A 23229-nucleotide genomic window follows, 5' to 3' on the forward strand; every position below is an offset into this window, starting at 1 on the left:
AAAGGAAATGTGGGGCACCTTGTTTAAAGTGCAGGAATCAAATACCATTAAAGGTACTAAAATAGAGGGGTTCCTGGGTGGCTCAGTCGGTTAAGCGTCTGCCTTCAGCTCAGGTCATGATCCCAGGGTCCTGGGATCGAGTCCTGAGTTGGGCTCCCTGCTCAGCGGGGAGTCTGCTTCTCCCTCTCCCTCTGGGTGCTGTCTCTCTTGCTCTCGTTCTCAAATAAAAGTAAATAAAGTCCTTTAAAACAAGGTACTAAAATATAAAGCCTTTTTCCTTATTCCACACTCTTTCTCACCTTGTCATAGTATTTTTATTTGCAGTTAGATGTCCCAAGTAAAGTAAAATTTTACTTTTTAAATTGTTAAAAATTTTCATTTATTTATTAGAGAGAGAGCACAAGTGGGAGGGGCAGAGAGAGAGGGAGAGAGAATCTGAAGCAGACTCTGTGCCCGACGGGGGGCTCCATCTCACAACCCTGAGATCACGACCCGAGCGGAAACCGAGAGCGGGCAGCCCAACCAACTCCACCACCCAGGCGCCCCTGAAGTAAAATTTTAAATTATTAACATGAACTGGACCGTTCATGTTTATATTGTGCAGTGCTCATTTTAAATGCCAATAGAAGAGCATTTAGCTCACGTGGAATCCCTGAAATTACACAGTCTCATAGACTATAGATCCATATGTGTTTCACTCTTTAAGGAAACGTGGGGATTTACACAGAGCTAACTCACCTGTTCTAATTTTGCCTCTTGATGCACGCACGTTCCGCCAGGGCCCTCTGTCTTTGGCTTACTGATGGAAGGAAGGGGCAGTGGGTTGTCCTACCCTTCCCCTTCTTCTACGTCATCATTTTCAGTGCAAGTGGTTGGCTAATACAAGGAGGTGACATGAGTCAGAAAGGATAGGATAGGGTTCCCTGGTGGGTTCTTTTCTGGACTATCATTGCCTTTGTTCTACATTTGAAGCAAGTGTTCCGATTGGAATGGAAATGGACCTCTCAGCACCCCTCTTTATCCAGCGGTAGATGTAACTGCACTTACCTTGCCCTCGCCCGCAGTCTCCCTGAACTGCTCCCTGCATGCGTCTTGGGTCCACTGGAGTCCTGTGTTCATGGCGCCCTGTCAATGGGGTGGCAGGAGTGGCGTCACACATCCAGCATCTGTCTCGTCTGCTCACGTGCAATCCGTTGTCCCAGCAGATGTCTTCGACAAAACACAAGTTCAGAGATAAAATTCTTACAATATCAATGAGACAAGAGCAAAGCATTAAACCAAATGGAGGGCCCTTCTGAGCGCGGCCTGCATGAGCCCACGGGCTGCATGCCCTGGAAGCGGCCCAGTCCCCACCGCCTCACCAGTGGGGCGTGTTATTACCCTTCACAGAGGAGACTGCTGAAACCCAGAGACAGCAAAGGGGCCCGAGGTCACTCAGCCTGTGGCGCAGCTGGGATTCAAACCCTGGCTGTGTTTGATCAGGCTGCTTGTGTGGCCAGCGTGACAGAGTGGCATAACCACTGGGTAGAGGTAAGGCATTAGGAGTTTTGACCCATTTCTAAGTAATTGAGTAACCTTGGGCAAGTCTGCCTTAGGACTTAGTTTTCATCGTACAGGAAATTGATGCCTATTTTTTCCCACATGGTATAGTGTTTTCCAAACAGTGTTGGGTGCACAGCCCCTTCTCTCCTTGCACCAAAAACTGGAGAAACTGAGCCGCGTGTTGGGTGACAGCAGTGCCCTTCCGGTGGTAGCAAATGGGTTATGGCCGTGCACGTGGCATGCTTCGTTTGGCCTGTCCCACACATGATGGCTGAAATGGCAGGGCAGAGTGAGAGAGAAGTTATTTGCTGGCAGTGGCGGTGGGCTTCATTTGAGTTGTAAGACTAAATGAGGGGGCTAAATGTAGGCTTTGTAAAACCTGCAGACATTCTCTGATCCAGCTCCCTCCTGCCAATGTTTTAAATTGTTTTTCTTTGTAAACCATAGGAATGCTAGGCTTTGAGAATGACTACACAGGATGGGTAATTGAATTGTATCTTAAAAAACGTGCTATGTGGATCTGGGTACCATCCTCCCCTGTCCAGCCAAGGACGAGCCCAACAGGCCAAAGTTATGATGCCGTTTACCTAGCAGGGCCTATCGTAAGGAGTCCGAGAACTAATGAAGGATAAGGTATCAAGAGAAGATTGTTCTGTACAAACAAGGTGAAATGCAACATCATTTCTACTGTGCCGGGTTTTATGGAAATGCCAAAGAAGTCACTGTACATTGAGTGCATCTTGACTGAAAAAGTGGGGGGGGGGGGGCGGTACAGGGAAGGAGAGGCTCTTTCATGACCTCTGTGAAAGGGAAGGTCCAACAGAGCAAAGGGGGGGCCCATGGTTTGGGATTCTGACAAATCTCTTTCCTCGTGTGTGAAGTGTAATAATATTATCTCATCCAGTTGGTATGGGGATTAAATGAGGTGATAAGTGTAAACAGACTAGAATGGTGGCTGGCACATTATAAACATTCTGTAAATGGTGACAAAAGTAGTTCTGAGGGTTAGTTAAAACCACTACCTGGTTACGTTTCTTTTCAGCTTGCTCTCTCTCCAAGGTGAATTATGGGTTTGCATCTTGGCAAATACTTTCAAGCAACTGCTAAACTGACTTACGTATGAGACAGAATTTACTTTTATTTTATTTGAGTTAGATTTTTAAATCAGTCCATTTGACTGTAAAAATGAAAAAAAAATAAAAATGAATACTTATCTAGCATTTTGACTTGCTATGATGAGCTAGGGACATTTATTGTTAATATTCATCAAATATTGCCATTCTTACTTTGTGCCTATCACTGTGTGAATACAGATACTCACGTGTGATCCCTTCCCTCAGAAAGCCCGAAGCATTTTGCAAAAATAGACATGTAAATCCTTCACTGCACTCTGGTCAAGCCCAGAGTGCACTAAGGACCAAGAAAAAGGGAATGTTGCTAGGGAAGCCATCCCAGTTCCAGATGATAGAAAGTGACTTGTTTTTCCCCACTACCTATATTTCTGCCTAGAAAATATTAAAGAAAAAAAGATAAAGCTAATAATAAACTTTTTAAAGGGCCTTTTCCCAAGGAATTCAGAGCTATTTCTGTATTTCTGGTGAACTTCTCACATGCCTCCAATTAGGCTAAAATCCGTGAAACTCTTTACTATCAAGAGATCCTTTGAATTCGGATAATAGGTTCCAGTACACATGCAGGGACATGGCTTGTTTTAGGCTCACTCTACAGTTTATATCCTTAGTGGATTATTTATAGGAAGCTTTAAATATACCTTAGTAATTTTTCTTAAGCTGCAAACTATTGCTCAGGTCTAAATTCAGAAACTGGCTTCTGAGAAGGACCATGGGGGAAGTGTTGCATTCAAATGTGAAATAATTCTACTTGAAGAATTCACGGAAAAGAACTTTGGTGGGCATCGATTCCATGAGATTCATATGGAAAAAATCCTAGGAATTCTCCGTTGAGGACATGAGAGTAGCATCAAGAGGGCTCAGACATTTAGGAATTTGTCTCAGGCCGTATGAAACTCTGGAATCATCACTTCCAATAAATTTCCATAAGATCGCAGTGAATGTCCGGACGATTGTTATTTTAGCCAACGGAGAGGGGTTGCTTTTTAGATGTGGCAGCGCGGTGTGTAGCTGTGTTTGTACTTCTCATATGCATTCACCTCCTGCTTTACAGGCCAGGGTGCTAGGCCAGTGGTCCTTAGTCACCTAGGGGGCTGGCTGCAGCTCCAGCCTGCTCTGCGGAGAATCTGAATCATCAGGTCTTGGGTGGGAACCAGGTGTCCGCATTTAAAGCACCCCTCGTATTTCCATCGCTGGAGGTCTGCCCTCTCCCAGGGGGAGCCTAGAAAAGCATGAAACCCTACTTGCCTTCACGGAACTCACAGCCTCGTGGTGGGCATGAAGCCATTACTACAATCCCAGATGGTTGGAGTTACTTAAAATGCTGTGCGTCGGATGTACATGGCTATCGTTTTATTCTATGTATCAGGGAGATATTTAAATAAACTAATAAACATAAACAGTTTCTGGACATGCATACACCAACCCACCTAACTGGAGGGAGGAGGCACTAGCGTTGGAAACAGACCATGGCAGACTTTGAGATGAAGCCAAAGTCTTCTGAACTTAATTTGGAAAGAAATAGTAGCTCAGGCTTGAGACTCTAACCATATCAGTTCTAGGGTCCTACCTCCCTGGTGCGGCATTCAGAGCCCTCTGTGACCTACCACCCAGACCTTAGCTTGAGCCTTTCCCTCTTCCCCAGGAGCCGTGAGCTGCTTGACACCTTCTTGCTCCCCACTACCTCCACTTGGAATGAATGATCTTTCCCCCTTTCTTCACATGGCAGCCCTTGCTTGTCCTCTCACTCCTCCTGGAAGTCTCTCCCCGCTCCCAGTTTGGGATTCAGCACTGCCTGGAACCCAGGGCACCCTACTTCTGTCTTTAACACCTTCCTAATTTCATCGAGAACATTCGTGTGTATGCATCCCTTCCACCAGATGTTAAGCAACTACAGAGCAGTGGTTTCTCTCTTCTTGTGTTCGAACTGCCGGCCCAGTAGGACCTGGCACACAGCAGATGCCTGTAAATGTCTGCAGTGAGGGTGATTGATGTAAACATTACATAGAAAGCAAACAAGGAACTCATTCGTGAATTTTCTTTCCGCGGAATTCTGCTAGAAAGGATTTTGCGTGCTCTTTGGCCAGTGGGTCCAAATGCATTGAGGGATGTGTGATACCTAGAAACCTGGGGTCCTGAAGTCAAGGAGGGGTCCTGGAATTCCTGCCGTACAGGTGCACAAGCAGTAGGCAATCTGTGGGAGGAAGAGGACAATGAGGAAGTGGACTGTGCCAGGTGGCGTGTTCGGGTTGCAACATTTCCCTCCCCTTTGGCATAGCTTCTATTGAAATGATGTACTCTCGAGTTTTTGCCAAGAGTGCCTGTATGCAGGCAAAGCTTTTCTCACCCACGAGATGGTTCCTGTCCTTCGGTCACTTGTGGACAACCCTGGCTTCGTTTTGTGAGTGAATGGAGAAGGCGCCAGGGAGTCAGTTTGGATGAATAAAACAACAAATAAAACCTAGGGCTGGTGTCTGTATTAAGAAGTCTTATTTGGGTGGAATGAGATGGAGATAAGTTCTTTGGAAATCATCTCTAAAAATAGGAATAAAGAGTCCTGCCATCTTGTGAACCTTGCATTTTTCATATTTTTCTTGATTTATTTTGCTGCACTGTAAAGTAAAAGAAAAGAAAAGATCAACGTTTTGGTTCTGTTCTCTAAGCTCTGAACTATTCGGCCAGAGGCAAGGAGACAAAAACAATTTAGTTTTACTCTCCCACATTCCAAAAATAACTTTAGTAATACCCTCTTTGGTTATCTTAAAAGTGCCCAGTGGATGCTTTTATCCTAAAGTAGCAGTGTCTGATTGTTGGGGGACTTTAGCCATATGACTGTTATTTAGCAACTAAATGCTGGTGACTCATTCACTTTGTGGTGCAGGAAAATTCTTTCCATGGAAAACGCAGGAGGGAGGGAATCTCTCTGAACCACTCTGTTGTATTTTCCTATAGAAAAGGCTTCTCTGAAAAGGAATAGGCACCAAATGTCACTCTGCGAGCTTAGTCTCTAAAGCTGCCAGAGAGCCTTTCTCAATCAGGGTTTCTGCGCACTTTATCCACCCAGGTATACAGGTGGGTTCAGAAGTGTAACAAGGGACCAGTTTGGTTAATAAAGCTCAGGATTAAAAATTGCCATGCTGACTAAAAGAGAAATTGAACTGATTGCATTTATAGTACCTGGAACATTTAATGCAGGATTGGATTTGGACTAGAAACCCAATGGGGTTTTACCGCCATGCACCAATTGGGCGAGAGGAAGAGAGGGAAGGAGGGAGAAAGACGAGAGAGCCCTGCTCCCTTAGCTTTGAGCAGAATAACACGAAAGCCTTGGAGAGAAGTGCCTCAGAGCCTATGCCACAAAAATATAATAAAATAAATTCACCTGCTAGGCTCACAGCACCAAACTCATTCCACTTCTCTGAGCTTAATTTTGCTTGTCAGCATCTGTTTATGAGCTCTGAGGGTGATTAGGGGTGAGAGAAGCAGACGAGTGCAGGTTTAGTGCATGAAAATCTGGGAACGTAAAGGGCTTTTCACTCTTGAGCCCTGCCTGTCTCTCTGGACTTGTGCCGTTGCGCTAACGCTTGGCTCGTATGTAATGAATGGAGGTTGAAAAAGCTGTTTCCAGGCTCTTCAGTACTTACCCTCCAGCTGGCTGCTGACTGAGGAAAAACCTGACCTGTGGGGCTACAGTGGGGGCAGGGAGCAGTGTGGGCAAAGTATGTTTCGCAGAAAAGACGATTCAGGGGTTGGAGGGGACTTAGCCCTTACAGGCTGAGACACTCAAGCTATTAATAGTAAAGCCCTGAGTCACAGATGTAGGAATGTCACAGCTGCTTGAGATCTGCTACTGTTACCCATCAGCAAACCAGCAGTGAAGGGCTCCTCACCCCGCTAAACCTCATTCGGGCTGTAAACAACAGCCCAAAGATGAGGCAGGTTGATTGACTTCATTCGTCTCTGTTACCCTGGCTCTCTTAGACCCAACACGTTACAATATTTGCAGTAAATACAGTCTAATACTGGCTGTGCGTTCCGGTTGGGAAAGACGTGTTGGCCATCTGCTGCTCTGCCGGAGCAGGGCTGCGTCTGTCTGTCTCCTGCTCATCCCATTTCTCCCACACGGTGGATGTATGCAACCTGACGCGTGGCGGGCCGAATGATCTGGGTTCCAGAGACAGGTGCTGGAATGGGGTGGGTGTGGGCTTCGCAAACCCAGAAGTCCTCTGCTCCCCGGAGACTGACCTATGACCCCGTGGGTCAGAAATCAAAAGCCTTGCCAGCCACTGCGGCTGCGCCACGCTAAGTGGGGGGGGGTGAGTGGTGCGGGTGTGGCTGTTTGACCCCCACTTTGTGGCTAGGGTTCCTCCCTACATACATATATATCCGAGGGGCTTGTCTGGAAAACTCCAATGAAGCAGAGCGAAAGTGGATGCTCGGAATCCTGCCTAACTGGATAAGTCAGATTTTTGCTTTGATCCTGAATTTGATCCTGGAAGGAACTGAATCCTGAAAGATTGTCTTCCCAGGCTGGCTCTCATTGTCCCAGTCCCCTCCCGCTTCTCCCCCCATTCAGGAAAACCGTGTTGGGCGGGGGCGGAGGTGAGCGCCAGCCCCATCTTGATTCATTGTAATTGAGCCTCCAAAGTTGAAGCAAATGAACTTGGAGTCACTGGCATTGTTCTCTTTTTCTACTATGTTTTCTACTACTGTTTCTCTCTTTTTCTAATTTTATTTACTCAGTGTGTCCGAAAGAATCTGGAATAAGAGTTGGGAGTAGTCATAATAGGAAACTAATGAGCTAACAATTGACTAGTTTTATTTATCCAAACAGTCCCTTGTTTGTTCCTCGGCCCCCCTCTTCTGGCAATCATTTATCAGACCCCGGGAGGGAGCGTTCTGCTGCCCGCTTTCTCGGCCTCCGCGCGAGGAATGCAAAGTGGTGTCAGTGACCAGAGATTAGGACACTGGAATTTTGCATTTGTTACAGAGGCAGCTGTAGCGAGTGGTTTCGGCCCAAGGGCAGAGTCCCCCGAGCAGGGAGCAGGGCGCGGCCGCCACTCGGCGGCGATCGTGGGGCGGGCACGGGAGCTCGGCCCCCCGGGGTTGGGGGCGGGATTTTAGAAAGCAGCAGCCCCGGACTTCGCGAGTGGATGCCGGGGGATTTTCCTCGCAGCGTCTACAGCCGCGGATCTGTCTGCCCAGGAGCGCTCCCACTCCTACACTTTATTCCTCTTTCCTTCGGCGCTGCTAGCCAGAGGACCCGGTTGCCATGGTGAAGGAGAAAGGTAATTATAAATATCGATCCCTGTGCATGGTTGCAGAAGTTGCAATGGTGCTGCAGGGCTCGGCCACCTAATAGGGGATGATCAATCGAAAGCCAGGCAGACATATTCTTGGGGCGAGAACCTCCGTATTGTGAAGTCATTAAGAACCTTTAATTTAGCCACGGCGTCTGAAACACATCCTCTTTCTGGAGTGTTTGCACAGCTGAGCTCCTGGATGCGTGTCTCTTTTGATGGGTGTTGCATCTTGAAATTTTTGTTGTGTTTGAGAGTTGCCTTCCTGCCCCCATCCCAGCCTTCATTCTCTTCCTTACCTCGCTTCCATCAGTCAGTTAATGAGGATGTGTAATGAAAGGGTCCTTCTACGAGGTTTCCGTTGCGCTGGGACATGCCCCAAGCAGAGCTGGGATGGGCTGAAAAGAGAAGCGAGCTGTTTTGATCACCTGGCATTTCAGCGGCATCCCTAATCACCCCTCCAAACACCTTTTTAAACGATGCAGTGTGTGTCAAAGCTGGCAAATGAAGCGGCAAGGAGAATGCCAAAAGGGAGAGGGTGGGGTGCTCTGTGCAGGTGTACGTTATTTATGAACTGGGCGTGGTCCTGAAATGCGGGTTAAATCTTTCCGAATTATAGTTTAAATTATTTGTTTATCTGGAACATGTAAAAGAACACAGCAATCCTTGATTTTACTTATCCAAGTAATATATAAAATATATCTTAGAGTGAAATGCTACAGAACAGAGAGCAAAAAGTGAAAGCCTCTCGTCCCTACCCTGTCGGCCTCAATTTCCCCCGTCTCTAGAGGTGAGATTAATATTGTGTCTTTCCAGACAAGATAGGAATATAAAAAAGGGATCGTTCTATCATTTTTCTGTGACTTGATTTTTTTTCCCTCTTAATAATATGTCTTAGGACCTTCACCACATGATTTTATAATGTGAGTAGCCACCCTTTATTTTGCTCTTTGCTAAGCTTGGATTTATTCTGCCACGCTTTCTTACCGTGGGACATAACTTCCTCCATAAACACGGATGTCTGCTCTTTGGGGGCTGTCTTGAACCGTTTCAGTGATTTATCTGTATCTATTTTCACTTAAAGCCCCTGCGGGAATAACTTTGAGGTGAGCATGCTGAGCTCAAACTGATCCTTGTTGCTGGAAACTCAGTTTGGTTGTATTATACTAATGGATGGCTGGAGAAGTGGGACCATGACAGCTCACGGTGCTAAAGCTGTGCCTTAGGACAAAGAGAAACGTGGTTCTGCTCCATCCGTTCCGCTCCCGTGTATCTTTCATAGTCACGTGCATGAGCTTTGGTCTTTCACGGAGTAAGTGGTAATTGAGTGAAATATTTGGGTGCAAATGAAGATGCTTCTAATGATGTGCCCTCTCTTTTGGGGTAGTTTCGGAAACCCTCAGAGTAGCAAATACAGATGCTGACATTTAATGCAGGCCAACTTTCTTCATTTGTACCTTCTGCTGTACTGGAACAACCCAGCCCTGATCTCCATTGCTAATGGATTTGAGTTTGTGTCCCCAATATAAGTAATTTATGTGCGATGGGAAAGGGAATTACAAAAGCCACCTCTTGATTCCATTCCTGTGGGGCCCAGGAAAGCCCCAGACTTGCTCTGTGTGGTGAGTAGATCACAGATCAGTGGTCCCCAAAGAGCAGCTCTCTTTCTAAGTCATTGCAGATGCCTCAAAACTCAGACCGATTGCCTGGGTTCACATTTGCTTCAGAACACAGTAGCCATGCTCTAACTGGAACATTGTCACGGGCCCCTGAGAGGTCACATACTAGTATTATCTTAGCCCTTAGCCACTGATTAAAGGCTGTTCCTTTTTTATTTTGAGGTCTGTGCCAGTCCATGCTGCGGCCTCCCAGCGCTCTGATTGCTCCAACCTCAGCCAGCGACAGAGGTAGCCAGGATTTGGGGCAGGTACACAAGAGCTTCTGTGGAAAGAAAGGAATTCCATCCTAGCTTTTAAAGTGATAGGGGCGCAGGGGAAGCACGTAGTCCAGGCATTTGCCCTAGACATGAGAAGACTGGGATTCAGAAAGGGTAAGTGAATCGTTCAAGGTCACGCGGTGGCTCATCGGACCCAGTGTTCATCCTCTGTGTTCCATCAGATGGTGTGCATGGGTCAGTGAGTGCACCTGCCGCAGTGTGTTGACGTCCACGGGCTCTCTCTCTAGAAGGTGAGCCTCTCAGAAGCAGCAAGTGTCTCCATCTGTAATTCTCCAGTGCACAACTTACGTAGTATCCGCCCATCACAGATTCTCAACAGTTGAAACAGGTTGGCTTGTGCTCGGAGCTGGGACCTGAACCTGTGTCTGGGACCTGAACCTGTGTCTTCTCAATCCCAAGACTCTTCTGGGCCTCTCCATTTCTTCTTGCTCCCAGAGATGCCTAGCTGCGTCCTCCCGGAGCTGACACAAATCACCCTTGAGCAGGCTCGGATCGTGGTAGCCTCCCTCGCGAGGAAGGTGGGAGGGCTTGTGAAGGAGGGACGTAGGTTCCCTGTTGTGCTCACCACTTAGACATGGCTTAGCTCACACTGGTTTGAGGCATCCTTTTGTCTGGCTTGTATCTGTCTGCTTTGGGGTTGGCCCTGACCGGAGAGCAAGCTTGCTGGCGGCTCACACCTCTGGCAGTGTGGAGTGGCATTTGTCGACATACTCTGACCCTCACGATCTTTCCTTCTCCTCACCGGTCGCCCATCCCCTTGCAGTCGCAGACACTTATTGATTCAGGAATCTTGATGAAACGGTTATTTCTGTGGTGTGTTCAAGGACATCTTACCCTTGCTGTATCCTGTAACAAAGAAGTAGGAGAGACTGTTGTGGGTTTATCAGTCAATATCTGTCTTCCTGAATATGCCGTGATTAACCTAAACTCCAGAGGCCCACTCTGCTCATCTCAGAGTATAATTGTCTAACTTATGTGTGCGTCCTAGTGCAGGCTTTTAAAGTACAGAGGGATTTTCTGTTTTTGTTAGAGAAAACAAGAATAAATACTAGAGGTTAAGTGATGTGAGCACTCATCTAATTTAAATAATGAGGGATACTTACGGTTTGGAAACCACGTGAAAAAGTAAGAATTTAGCTGTGAGGGAGACACATTAAGGTAAAGAGGATTTTACGTTTGGGCACACCCTTTCTTGTTTAGTTTTGCCGTGTGTCCTGGAAGCTTTTTGAGACTGTTGGATGGCCCAGCTTGCTCTTAAGGGCGAGTGGGATCCACGGAAACTTGTTCCAGTCCACCCTCAAGGGAGAGACATCCACTCTCCACCCGATAGTCAGGTGAATCACACACACACGGCAATCTTGTTTCTTGGTAGCTTCTGAGAACAGTGGTGTATTGTGTCTCAAACGTGTCCTACAGACTGGCACCAAAGTAATCCTCTTAAGACACTGATGTCATCATATTTCCAGCTCCAAAACCTTGATGAGTGACAAGGTAAAGTTCAAGGCTTCCTGCTGATCATCGAGGATTCCTCAAGTCCTGAGCTTACCCCCTCCCCACCCCATCTAAGCCCATCTTGTTTTATTTTTAATGTTATGCCAGTTATTGGACACATGCTAAATGACAGCCTTTGTGTTGAGAGCTTTACATGCCTTGTCTCTAATCTTTGACCCAGCAAGGTCAGTGTGTTGGAGGAGGCGGCTCAGAGGAATTTAGAAACTGGTCAGAGATCGCTAAGCTGGAAAGTAGAGGAGCTGCTTTTCTACCCACACCTACCTGGCTCCCAAATCCGTGGTAATTGTACTTCTCCCCTCGCCCCACATTTGTCCTATTTGAATCATCTGTGGAGGGTATTTCCTCTCTCCAGCCTCGGTCACGCTGCCCCTCCCGCCCTCGCGGGCAATACCTGTATTCCCCTTTTCTGCATTTGTCAAAGACCTAACTCAAGTTCAGCTTCCTTATAATGCTTCTCAAAGGCCCATCCCTTCTGTAAATTCTTCTAGAATTACTCCGTCCTCCTAAGTAAACACCAGAGAAATTAAACAGCAGTTGAGTCACCGGTGCAACTTAAGAAAGCGCTCTCTCTGCAAGTGTTTGTTGACTTCATATCCAGTCTTGTAGAACAGCCTTTCCAGGTGTGAAGTGTTGCTGCCTCTCAAGGGCTCGGCCTCCCTCAATCCCGCCCCTCCCAACACACGCACAGCTGCAGACACTCCCCACTCAGGTGCACGCACACTGCCTGATGTCACTGAAGCCCGTTTCTGTTCCATCTTTGGGGAGGTCTGGGGACAGTAGATCTCTCTCTGCGGTGTCGTGATTCCTCATGTCTGAGGCACCCCTCAGGCCCCTTTTTAGTGTCTAACAGCCTCTCCTAGATTTAATTTTCCAACCCTGATTCCCAGATTAATGCTTAACGCCCGGCCCCTACCCACTCCTGGGCTTGTCTCCATTCTTCATCTTTTCCTTAACTCGTAAAACCCCAAGCTTTTCAAGGGGACACAAATGACCAGGGCATTTCCTAAAGAAGGGCTAAAGAGAAGCTGTCTGTTAAAGGAGACACCATAGTGCTACAGGTTTCAGAATAAATTGTCTTGATTGGTGACTTACGCGCACAACTCAGTTCTGAACTTCGCATCTTTGGAGGGAGGGAAGTTCCAGTTTTTATCATGTTCCTCTAGAGAGGGGAAAAAATCCAAGTGTGAATAACTCTTACTATGTTATAAATGGAAGTGCTCCTCTCACCAGAAGTACGACTCTGCCCAGCTTACCTTCACAACAGTAGGGCTGTCTGGATAATGAGATTTCCAAAGCTAAGGGAAAGAATTTCACATTGAAAAAAAAAATCCCTTTTCCTGTGCCATCTACTCACTGATGTCTACGAAATGTTTATCCAGAAATGAAAGAAGAATTCCTTTGTACAACGAGAGTTAAGGCTGAATGTATAAGTAAATCCGAGAGAAGGAATACTGACTTAAATTTACCTGGAGCTCTTGAGAGCAATTTTTGATGAGAGAGTGAACTCAAGAACATGGAGACAGAGCGGATCTAAGCTGGAGGGGGGGCCAGCTACTCCCAGACTTTGAGAGGTGGCCCTACCTCTTGCCTCTCTGATTACCTGGTCAGGTGACCAGAAAGGATGAAACCACCTGTACTGCCTCACAGAAACCCTCATTTATGGAACAACAAATTGACTTTTCCCAATTCCCGCAGAAAATACATCCTACGGTAGACTCATCCTACCAAGAGGAAAATCTCGGCATCTGATACACTTTGAGGAGGGGACCCCCCTCTGTGATATCATATTCACAGCCCTTGGGGGGCAAGAAAGAGAGTCCTGATATTGTTTGCCTCTAGTATGCTGAAGTCAAAATGCCGAGTGTTTTCCTGAGCCAGCATTAGAGAGCCAGAGAACTTTTCAGAAGGTTCAGTGATCGGTGAGTGGTGGGGATTTCTCCCATTGTGGTTCAGCCTGATCCGGCCACACCGCAGTAGAAACCAGCCAGCTTCCTATTTCATTGTGTGTTGGTCTGATGGTGACTCATACTGAGAGGTATGTTTATCCCAAATTGGCAGGAGCTGTGTATTCAAGGGCAAATTTTGTTAACACTGGGGAGGGTGAATATTTGTATGCATGACCTGTTTTCTCTGCAACATTGTATTTGAGTTCACACTGACATGATTAATGCTATTATGGTCCAGTGTGCCGTGGGGGGCAAAAGGGGCTTGTGTCTGTACCCCCACTGCATTCAAACGGGCTGACTCGTTTGAATACTTGGACTTAACCATGAAGATGCTGGCTTTCTGAGTACTTCCAGGGAAATTACTGTCTGGGGCAGTAGTCCTCAAACATCAGCAAGCATCAGAACCACTTAGAAGGCTTGTTAAAACACAGATTTCTGGCCCCTGCTGCCAGAGCTTCTGATTCAGTAGGTCTGGGGAAAGGCCTGAGGTTTTGCATTTCTAGCAATTTCCAGGTGGTATTGATGCTCTTGGCCCAGGGACCACACTTCGACATGGTCTAGGCTATCCATGGTTTCTGTGGGTAAAATGATCAGCCCTTTAAGCAGTACGTGAGAACTTTTATGTAAGTAGCCTCTCCATTCCATATGACTATCTCTATCTTGTTTACAAAGCATAGAAGTCAGAGGGAAAGCAAAGAGCATTATTTTCACTGACTCTCGCACGGTGTAGAAGGAGGCTGTCCTTCATAATAAAGCAGACCTTCTGTGAGATCCGAGTGGCCAGAGACTGCTGTCAGCATAGGACACTGGGTGTGCAGCGGGTGGGCAGGGCGGGTGCAGGTCGAAGATCGAAAGCTCCCCTTCCGGCAGTGACTGGGGCTCGGCCTGGCTTGGGGAAGGCAGCACTAATTTGGAGTCAGAGCACAGGTGTGCCACTCTCTAGGCATCCTTCCTAATTCTCGAAGGGTTAGGCGAACGTTTGTATTGGGGTTCCCAGAGCTCTTTTTAATCCTTTGGCGAAAGATGGTTTCAATAGATTATCTTGGCTCACAAAGGCTACAACTCCTTCTTTAGTCTTTGAGGAGCTAAAATATATTATTAATACTTGGAGTGTTTTACACACTACCACTATATCCAGTCTGTATTCTAGCTGTACTCTTTCTGTTGTTCATTATTTGGAGACACTGGGAAGAAAGATGTTTAAGAAAAATTAAGAAAGACAGAATGGTAGAAAAGATAGCAAGGTCATTGCATACTGGACCATCTGATGGGAAATGGAAGAGCAGGCTGAGTACCCCTCAGAAAAACGGCAGGGGCTGAGGGTTCCCAGGTCCATGGAGGGTCCCCTAAGTAACACATGGGCGGGATGAGTGTCTACTAGACTGCTGTCTCTGTGCCACTCACGGGAACCCTGTCTAGATAGCCATTGAGGAATAGAGTTTGGGGGCCAACGGTGGGAATGGTATCTGCTAGCCTGGACTCTGCTTATGCTGTATCTGCCTATCTAGAAAACACAAGAAGTTCTGCCATGTGTGAAGGTCCCTAAACGACGAACCACAGCAATGGGCTTAATGAGCACCTCGTAGATTTGGGGAGGTCTACTCTCTGCAAGGCATTTTGGGGGTAGCCTGAGGCACTGAAAAGTTCCTACCTTCAGTAGGGTATTGAATTACCCAGTGTAGAAAGGGGTGTTGACTGAGAATGCAAATCAAGGAGACACGAGGCAGTAGAAAGGGCATAAACAATATTCTGTGGGCGTTCAAAGGAAGAGTTAGTGTCTCAATGGGATTTTTTTAAAAAAAGACTGTCTAGAACAGGGAGTATTCAAGATTGGCCTTGAGGGGGTCTATAAGTTTCTTATGGTTAGGGGTGGTATTTGATTCAACTGGTATCATTGGACAGTGTCTTCTCCGTACTAAGGGCTGAGTGATGTCGAATGAACTAATACATGAATGAATGATATGTATTGGTGGAGGAGATGGTTATACTTACTTAAATGTGTATTCAGAACCCAGTAAGAGATAAGCAATCTAGGTATCGAAACAAAATACAGTTCTTGACCTGAATGCATGCATATTCTAGCAAGGAGCAGAGACAGGTAAAGGAGTTATTATGATACAATGTGAAATGTATTAGAGAACTGTTAATGTAATATGGGACCATAGTGCAGGGAGTGGTTAATTCTGCTTGCTGCGAGGTCACGGCAGGCTAGGCTTTGAAGGATGAATAGGAGTGCAACAAGTGGCTAAGGAGGAAATGAGAGAGAGAGAGGTGGTCAAATTGGCAAAACAGAAGCAGTGAAGTACGACCTCTATCTGAGGGAAGACAGCCAGCTGAGTTCGGCAGGAGCTTCTAGTTGGCCACTGAATACAGCAGTGGACACAAGGAAGGGTAAACAGAGGGCTCTGTGGGTGAGAGTGAGTTAAGGAGGGTTAGAACTGGAGGTGGTACATACAGATGCTTCCGAGAACCGGGCAGGTGACCTCAATGAGTGGCGACTGGGGCAGACCGGACAGTGTGGCCCTCGAAAGAGAGAAGCTACTCTGTGGCTCCAGCCTCGTTCTCACGAAGGGACATGCGCCAAGTGGCCGGAGCTTCCAATTTTCAAGAGTGACTAGAAATAGGAATTTTTATGTAAAATCTCCAGATGTTTAAATGTTGGCAAATGATTCAACTTTCTCTTCAAAAAAATCTTTGTGTAGGCCAAACAAAACATGTCTGTGGGCAGACCTCAGCCGTAGGGCCTCCAGATTGTGGTCTGGGGCTTAATGCAGCACTCCCCACACCTACCCACAGCAAGGAACCCAGCTTCACACATCAAGACCCAGGACTTATGCACATATGCATATAAATGACTAAAATAAAAGTCACATGAAGCAATGCATTTACTCTATTTTCTGTTCTCTTCTGTTTTTAAAATATGCTGGCCATGATCCCATGAACCGATTTCATGTTTCAGTGGGTCAAACTGAAGTTTGAAAACCATTGGTTTAGAACATCTACACTAAAGTTTTATTGGCTGAAAACAGAATGAGGTGCTTTCCTGGGCAACCACGTTTCTCTCCTGGGTACTCTCACAGTACAGCTTAATGGGTATGTTTTGGTTAAATTGGGTTTCTTCCCTTGCAATTGGAGAAGTTTTTTGTTTTGTTTTTAATTTTTTAATTTTTTAAAATTTAAATTCAATTCACATAGAGTGTATTACTAAGTTTCACAGAGGTAGAGGTCAGTGATTCATCAGTTGTGTATCGCACCCAGTGCTCACCACATCACGTGTCCTCCTTAATGCCCATCACCCAGTGACCCCATCCCCCCACCCCCTCCCCTCTAGCAACCCTGGAGAAGTTTTGGCAAAATCATTGTAGAACCTTTCAGTGATCATTTTGTCCTAAACAGAAGTTGGCCAGAATTTGGTGTTCTCTTTTTGGGTGCTTGATACAATTGAGAACTGACCTAGCTGCCGAACTGAGTAAAATGCTACTTGGATGAAGTTTAGCAGAAGAGCCAAAGGAAACCCCCCATTCAGGCCTCATCAGCTTCTAAGCCTGGTATTTCTGGAACTACTTTTTCATTTAGAAGACTTTTTTCCTGTGTTTCTGCGTCACCACTTCCTGTGGCCATGCTTACTGGGTTTCCTGGCTTTTGTACCTCAGCCAAGGAGCGAAGGACAAGTTCAGGGCTTGGGCAGTCTGTCCTGCATCATGTCACCCCACCATCCGTGCAGAAGCTCCTCCCCTCCATCTGTTGGGAACCATGTGCTATAAATAGGATTCATTTTTGACCTATCAGAGCATTTCCAGAACTACTGTAATTTAGGGGCTTTGGAGAGATGGCACCCCTCACCCGGGAATGTCTGAGGCCTGAGCTGTCCTAGCAAGCCTCCAGTGCAACAGGGAAGGCATGGCCATTCTTTGGGTCCGAGGCCTGTCTGCCATCACTCCTCTCTTGAGTGAGAAGTATCCCAGCCATGCACAGCAGGACTCTGCATGAGCTCGGACTCTTGAAACAAGAGGCCAAGAGTGGCATCTTGCCATCGGAAGGAGCTGGTACGAGGGAGACACCCTCAGGGAAAGGCCATGCCGGCCGGGAAAGCCGCACAACCACAGGGCGGCAGCATGAATACTGTGGTTTTGCATAGTAAGTAGGCAGAGAAGGCAGATACTAAACATGAATCACGCCAACAAGGCCGGACAGAGAGCAGCAGATGCGGACTGTTGGGTCGGGGGCCAGGACCGCGCAGAACGACTGGGCGGTGTTTGGAGACGAGATGTGAAGGCCCGTCCTTTACAGAGTCCGTGCGTTGCTTCCCTCCAGGGCGCTGCTGTCTTCGTCCTGTAGCGGAGCAGCCCCTCCGGAGCTCTGAGGCCCGTAGCCTGCACATCTTCTCTACCCAGAGGCCGGGTGCTGCCAGGAGCTGGACGCTAGGATTGGTATCAGAGGTGCCACGTCTCTGCCATTTCCCAGAGCACTGACAGCCAAGCTCTTACCCTGCCTGAGATCCCCCCCTTTTTTTTCCCCAGTGAAAATCATACTGAGAACACCCACTTTTCTCTCTAGGGTAAGTTATTGGATAAGTTTGAGCACTGGGAAGAATTATCGCTAGATCTACAACAAAAAGTGATAAAAAAAAAAAAACAACATAATAACCATGACAGACTGTTTATCAGAAAGGCAAACAGGAGAAAAGGAAATGATGAAGTCCGGAAGATGAAAAATATTGTACAAGAAAGGGAATCTATTCATAGGCTGCACCCCAGAGTTCAGGAGAACCATCATTGCATTCTTAAACACTGCCCACAGATTTAACTGAAAATTGTGGTATCACCATACTGGGAAGAGCAGAATGTTAAACAAGTAATGACCTAGCAGGAGTAAGCACAGTGTTAAGAAACATAGCACCAAATGGGGCGCCTGGGTGGCTCAGTCGTTAAGCCTCTGCCTTCGGCTCAGGGTGTGATCCCGGCGTTCTGGGATCGAGCCCCACATCAGGCTCCTACGCTGGGAGCCTGCTTCTTCCTCTCCCACTCCCCCTGCTTGTGTTCCCTCTCTCGCTGGCTGTCTCTATCTCTGTCAAATGAATAAATAAAATCTTAAAAAAAAAAAAAAAGAAAAACAGAGCACCAAAGGCCAGAAAAACACCAGATGTTGAACACATCTGCCTGAGGAGGGGTGGAGCGGGCAATTGCCATCATGCATTATAACCATATTCATTTTTCACATATAGACCTATTGAGTTTCTTAAACTTTGATAAAAATAAAAACATGGGAGAAAAACCATGCGACCACCTCCATATTTTATTGTCAGGATTAATATAAATGAGATCGTATTTGTAAAAACTTCAGACGTGGCTCTTGACGCGCCGTAGGTAGTCCGTAAAGTGAGTTGAAGGTCAACTGATCTGTAGAGTTTCGTTTTTTGTTTTTCTGTTTTTTTAAGTAGCAGGGCAGGTGCACAACTCAGAACCAAAGGGAATGGCCCAAGATCCCTCTCCAAGAAAATAAGACGAAAATGTAGGTGGTAAGAGAATAAGATCTGTAATGAATGGAGGGCAGTGTCAAACTGCCCTCAGCTGGAATTTCCAGTAGAGACAGGTTCAGAGGGTGAACTTGTGAAGCCCTTCCCTGGATGTGTCCATTTCTCTTTCATTTGTCCCTTGTTCGTACAATATCATCCCATTTGCCTTGGTGGCTTTGTAAAATTATCCCGTAAGCCTTCAGGATTTTATAGGTTTACCTGAAAAGCAAGATGTATTTATGAGGGGGAGCTCTGCAGCCAGGCTGCCTGAGTTCAAATCCCAGCTCTATGGTTTACCAGTTGTGTGACCTTGGGCAAGTCACTTAACTTCCCTGTGCCTCAATTTCCTCCTCAGAAAATAAGGGTGTTAGTAGTACCAACTTCATAGGACTGTTATGAGAATGGACTCAATTAATAAATGTCGAGCATTAAAAACAACGCCTGGCATACAGCAAGAGCCCAGTGATTGTTTGCCCTTGTTGCTATGACTACTATTCCTCCCGGCTGAGAAAAATCAGGGGCGACATGTTCGTTGTTGTGGAGTTAGGCGATCAGATTAGTTTCAGGACTCAGGCAAGTAACCAAAGCTGAGATAGATGAGTTAAGGAACCAGGGAAGGCCCACCCATGTCTGCTGGGCAATCGCTTTGTAGTTTACCTGAAGCAGAGCGAGGCCGTGAACCTTGGTCGTGCCGAGCCACTCCAGGACCACATGCGTGGCTTCCTGTGGCCGGTAACTCCTACTGTCCGGTGATAGAACTTCACCAAGGCGTTCTTCCGGCTGGGTTCGTGATGCCCACGTCCCCTGGACAAGCGAGCCGACGACTCCACTTCCTCTCTCTGCTGTGCAGTGAAATGAGATGTCTAATGAAGACTTGGTGCCAGAACGTGTAGACCTACCTGGTAAAAGCATGGTTTTTAAAGTGCTTCCGGCCCGAAGCCCCATGTGTTCAGGATTCTCACGGGACGCAGCGGGCCGCCCACCCGCAGTGGAGCCTGGCTGCTCTTCTGCATCATCGTGCCCCGGGGACGCTGTAGTTCGCATTTCCAAGGTTCTGGTGCCACCCTGGCTCTTCCGCGTGGGTCAGCTCAACTGGAAAGTGTGCTTTGTTGTGTGGCTCTCAATCCGAGAGAAACTGAGCCAGCCTTGATCTGAGACTGGTCCGTCAGTAAGCTCATGCCTTCAGCTTTGGTTTGTTTTCTGAGTCAGAGACTTGAGCAAGCGTTGTCTCTTATGTCATTCGTTGTTTATTGACATCACCAGAATTACCTAATGGATAGACACTGTCATGAACCTAAGATATTCAGCCCACTCCAGTTTCCCTGGAGGCTGTTGCTAAGAAAGAAAACCAGACTCGTGTTCAATGAATGCATGTATTGAGCACACATTTATGGGGCACAGACCTTGGGCCAGGACTGGGTGAGACCCTGGGGACATAGCAGCAGTAAGCTTGTGGTGGAGAGCGCAGAAAGAAAGAATGTTTAGATTGCAAGTATAAAGAAAGTAAACAGAGATGGGGTGGTGGGGAAGCAGGGAGACTGCCTTTCCTTAGATGGGTTGGGGAAGACGCTCTGAGAGATGGCAGGTAAGCTGCTTTCAGGTGAGACCAGAAGGAGAGGCAGCCAGCCTCACAAATGGCTGGGGGACGAGCCTCATGGGGAAGCAAAGAGGGCACGTGGAGATCTTGCGAGAACTGGAGCCTGGGGGCTGGAGGGAGAGCTCCTGGGAAGACTGGACAGGTACGCAGGGCTCTGGGACCACTGGGGGCGTCCTGGGTCGTGCAGTAAAAGTGCTTGGAGAGCTTGGTGAGTGGAATGATGTGCTCGAGTTTTGTCCTAAACGACCATTCTGGTTGCTGTGTGGCAAAGCAATCAAACGGTTGAGTCCCAAGCCCACACCGTTTGAAGATACAGACTGCCTGCATTCCTCCCGACCACTCTGTCAGCGCCCCCAATACCCAGCTTGGTGAGGGGATCGATCACTTATAGGCATGTCCCATTGTTTCTAATTTTCTGACAAATCTCTGGGCTGACACTAGAGTTGACACACTTCTAGCTAAGTGGTGATCACGAAAGCTCCCACATGAGCCAGGAATGGAGTCTATGGTGTCTTGATCCAGTTTTTTTTTTTTCTATTTTATGGTCTCTTTCCCAGGAAGGCAACAGAGATGAAAGGATAATGAGGGTATTTTTTTAGGGTGGGGATGTACTGGTGAAAAACAAATATATACCTTAGTGGGGAGGATTTCATGCATTAATAAGGTGCGAGATGTGGAGAGGGTTTGGGTGGTTCCTATCTGCTTGTGTATATACAGTGGTCCCCTTTGACTGCTGAGCAAACATTGAAAAGCTGAGACTAACAGACACTAGTCAGACCTGCTGGTTAAACGCTATAGAGACAGAAAATAGATTGGTGGTTGCCAAGTGCTGAACAGGGGAAGGACCGAGGAGTGGCTGCTAATGGGTATGAGGTTTCTTTTCCGGGTGATGAAAATGTTCCAAAATTAGATTGTGATGATGGTCACGCAACTCTGTGAAAATACCCGAAGTCGCGGAACCATACACTTTAAATAGGTAAATTGTATGATATGTGAATTTAATAAAGCTATTAAAATAAAACCTGTTTACAGCCCAGTGGGATAAGCTGGAATGGTACACTGAACGCTGTAAGGTTCATTGATGAATTGACCATTTACTGGGTATCACACAGCAGAAAAGCAGGTGTCCATTGTCAGTAGTCGCAGAAGACACCATGACTGGAAATTCAACATATTTGAGTTTGAGGTAGAGCACCTGGGTATTTATGATCAAGGACCTTAAACGTGTCCCACCATATTCCTGCATTGAAGCACCACGGAAAGAGTAATGGCTTCGGTTTCTGGAACATTCACTCAGGCTCTCGGGAAAGGTGCTAAGCACTTTACATGCATTAACTCATGTATCCTCCCAAGTATCAAAGTAGGATTTCTCCCCATTTTACAGAAGAGGGAATGGAGGCTTAGGGAAGCATGGTAACTTGTTTCAGGATCACAGAGCTAAGAGGGGTACAGCCAGGATTTGCACCAAGTCTGTCTGACTGGAACACAGAGTGACTGGCTTACCGCTGGGGGTGACCCCTCCCCGCACACCATCACGTGAGAGCAGAGGGCTCCCAATTTGCCTACACTGTGAGCTGAAAAATAGTCCTGTCTCAGCTCCTAAGAGACAAGCTAGGCTATACCCTGACTCTGTCGCTCCTCTCAAGACCTCCCCTGGGGGGAAATAAGGAAGTTTAAAGTTTGTTCCTAGGTCTGTCCTTGGAGGAGGCAAGGGGGCAAACCTCTTTCACTGTCTTCTATTCCGTGATGCCCTTCACTTCCTCTGTGCTTCAGCTAAACCAGATTCCTGATGGTCCCTACACACCCCATCCCACCCTTCATTGTCTAAGCCGCCGTCCCCTTCCTTCCCATTCATTTAAATCCTACCCTTCCGTTGAGGCACAGCTGAAAAGGGTGCTTCCTTCTCGAAGCCTTTTTTCTGGTTTCTCTTTCCCTATTTCACAGTTTTCCTGCGGCATGTGGTCTGTTCTCTACCTTGTATTCGTATCCATTCATTCTCATTCACTAACTCTCTCCTTTCTCCACCTTCCCTCCACCTCCGTCCATCTTCCCTACTAAACTGTAAGCTCTGTGAGGGCAGGACCTGGGGTGTACGGGAGTGTCACAGGAGAAATACTGCCTCTTTCCCCCTTCTGTTGCCCTTGTCCATGAAGCCTTTGTTTCAGAAGACGACAGCTGACTTACCATCACCCCCCAGACATATCCCGGGCTCTGCCCCCTTCAGGCCCCAGGGGCTCAGGGTGCCCATGCTCTCTGAACTATCCTCCCTGTCACCCTTTCACCTGCAGCCTGCCCCACAGGGTCAAATCCCACTCTCTTCTCCCTAGAGGAACTTTCTCCACCCCTTTGTCCTGGCTCACTGTTTGCTTTTCTCTTCAGAAATCCTCCATAGTGTCTGCGCCTGTCCTATACTCCTCACCTCCCAGGAAAGGTCCTCAGTGGTTTTCTGTCTGTGTTGATCAGCTCCCCAGGTAGGGTCTCCCATGGGCTGTGCACGTCCCTGGGATGCCCCCTCCAGAAGCAGGGATAGCATGGCTAGCGTGTGTCTGGAGTCCCCATGGAGCCTGAATGACACAGCACGCACAGCGGCACTCACTTGGTCAATGTTTGTTGACTCTGTTGATGAGAAATTATGTCCCAAGGATTGGAAGGTTGCATTTAGTTTTCATGGAGGCGTAGTTTTAATGTTTCTCTGTTCCCTCTCCCCCAATCCCATGTTGGATTTCAAAC

At 47.2% G+C, this 23229-nt stretch overlaps 1 protein-coding gene across 14 annotated transcripts in view; it reads left to right on the forward strand.

Moving 5' to 3' along the window:
* ABLIM1 (actin binding LIM protein 1) overlaps positions 1-23229 on the forward strand; it is a 289693-nt gene that overhangs the window by 112340 nt on the left and 154124 nt on the right. For 2 of the 14 annotated variants that reach the window (XM_087862675.1, XM_087862676.1), the window contains exon 1: positions 7623-7960. The exons of the other annotated variants lie outside the window; for them this stretch is intronic. Coding sequence is in view for 1 of the 2 variants with exons in the window: in XM_087862676.1 (XP_087718802.1) it covers positions 7945-7960 (16 nt within the window). In the remaining variant the exon portion in view is untranslated. Of the gene's footprint in view, positions 1-7622; positions 7961-23229 lie in introns of those variants that run through there. 14 annotated transcript variants of the gene reach the window in all.

Source organism: Ursus americanus, chromosome 6, assembly GCF_024610735.1.
Source record: "Ursus americanus isolate L20-20 chromosome 6, mUrsAme1.1.p, whole genome shotgun sequence".
Taxonomy (NCBI): Eukaryota; Metazoa; Chordata; class Mammalia; order Carnivora; family Ursidae; genus Ursus; species Ursus americanus.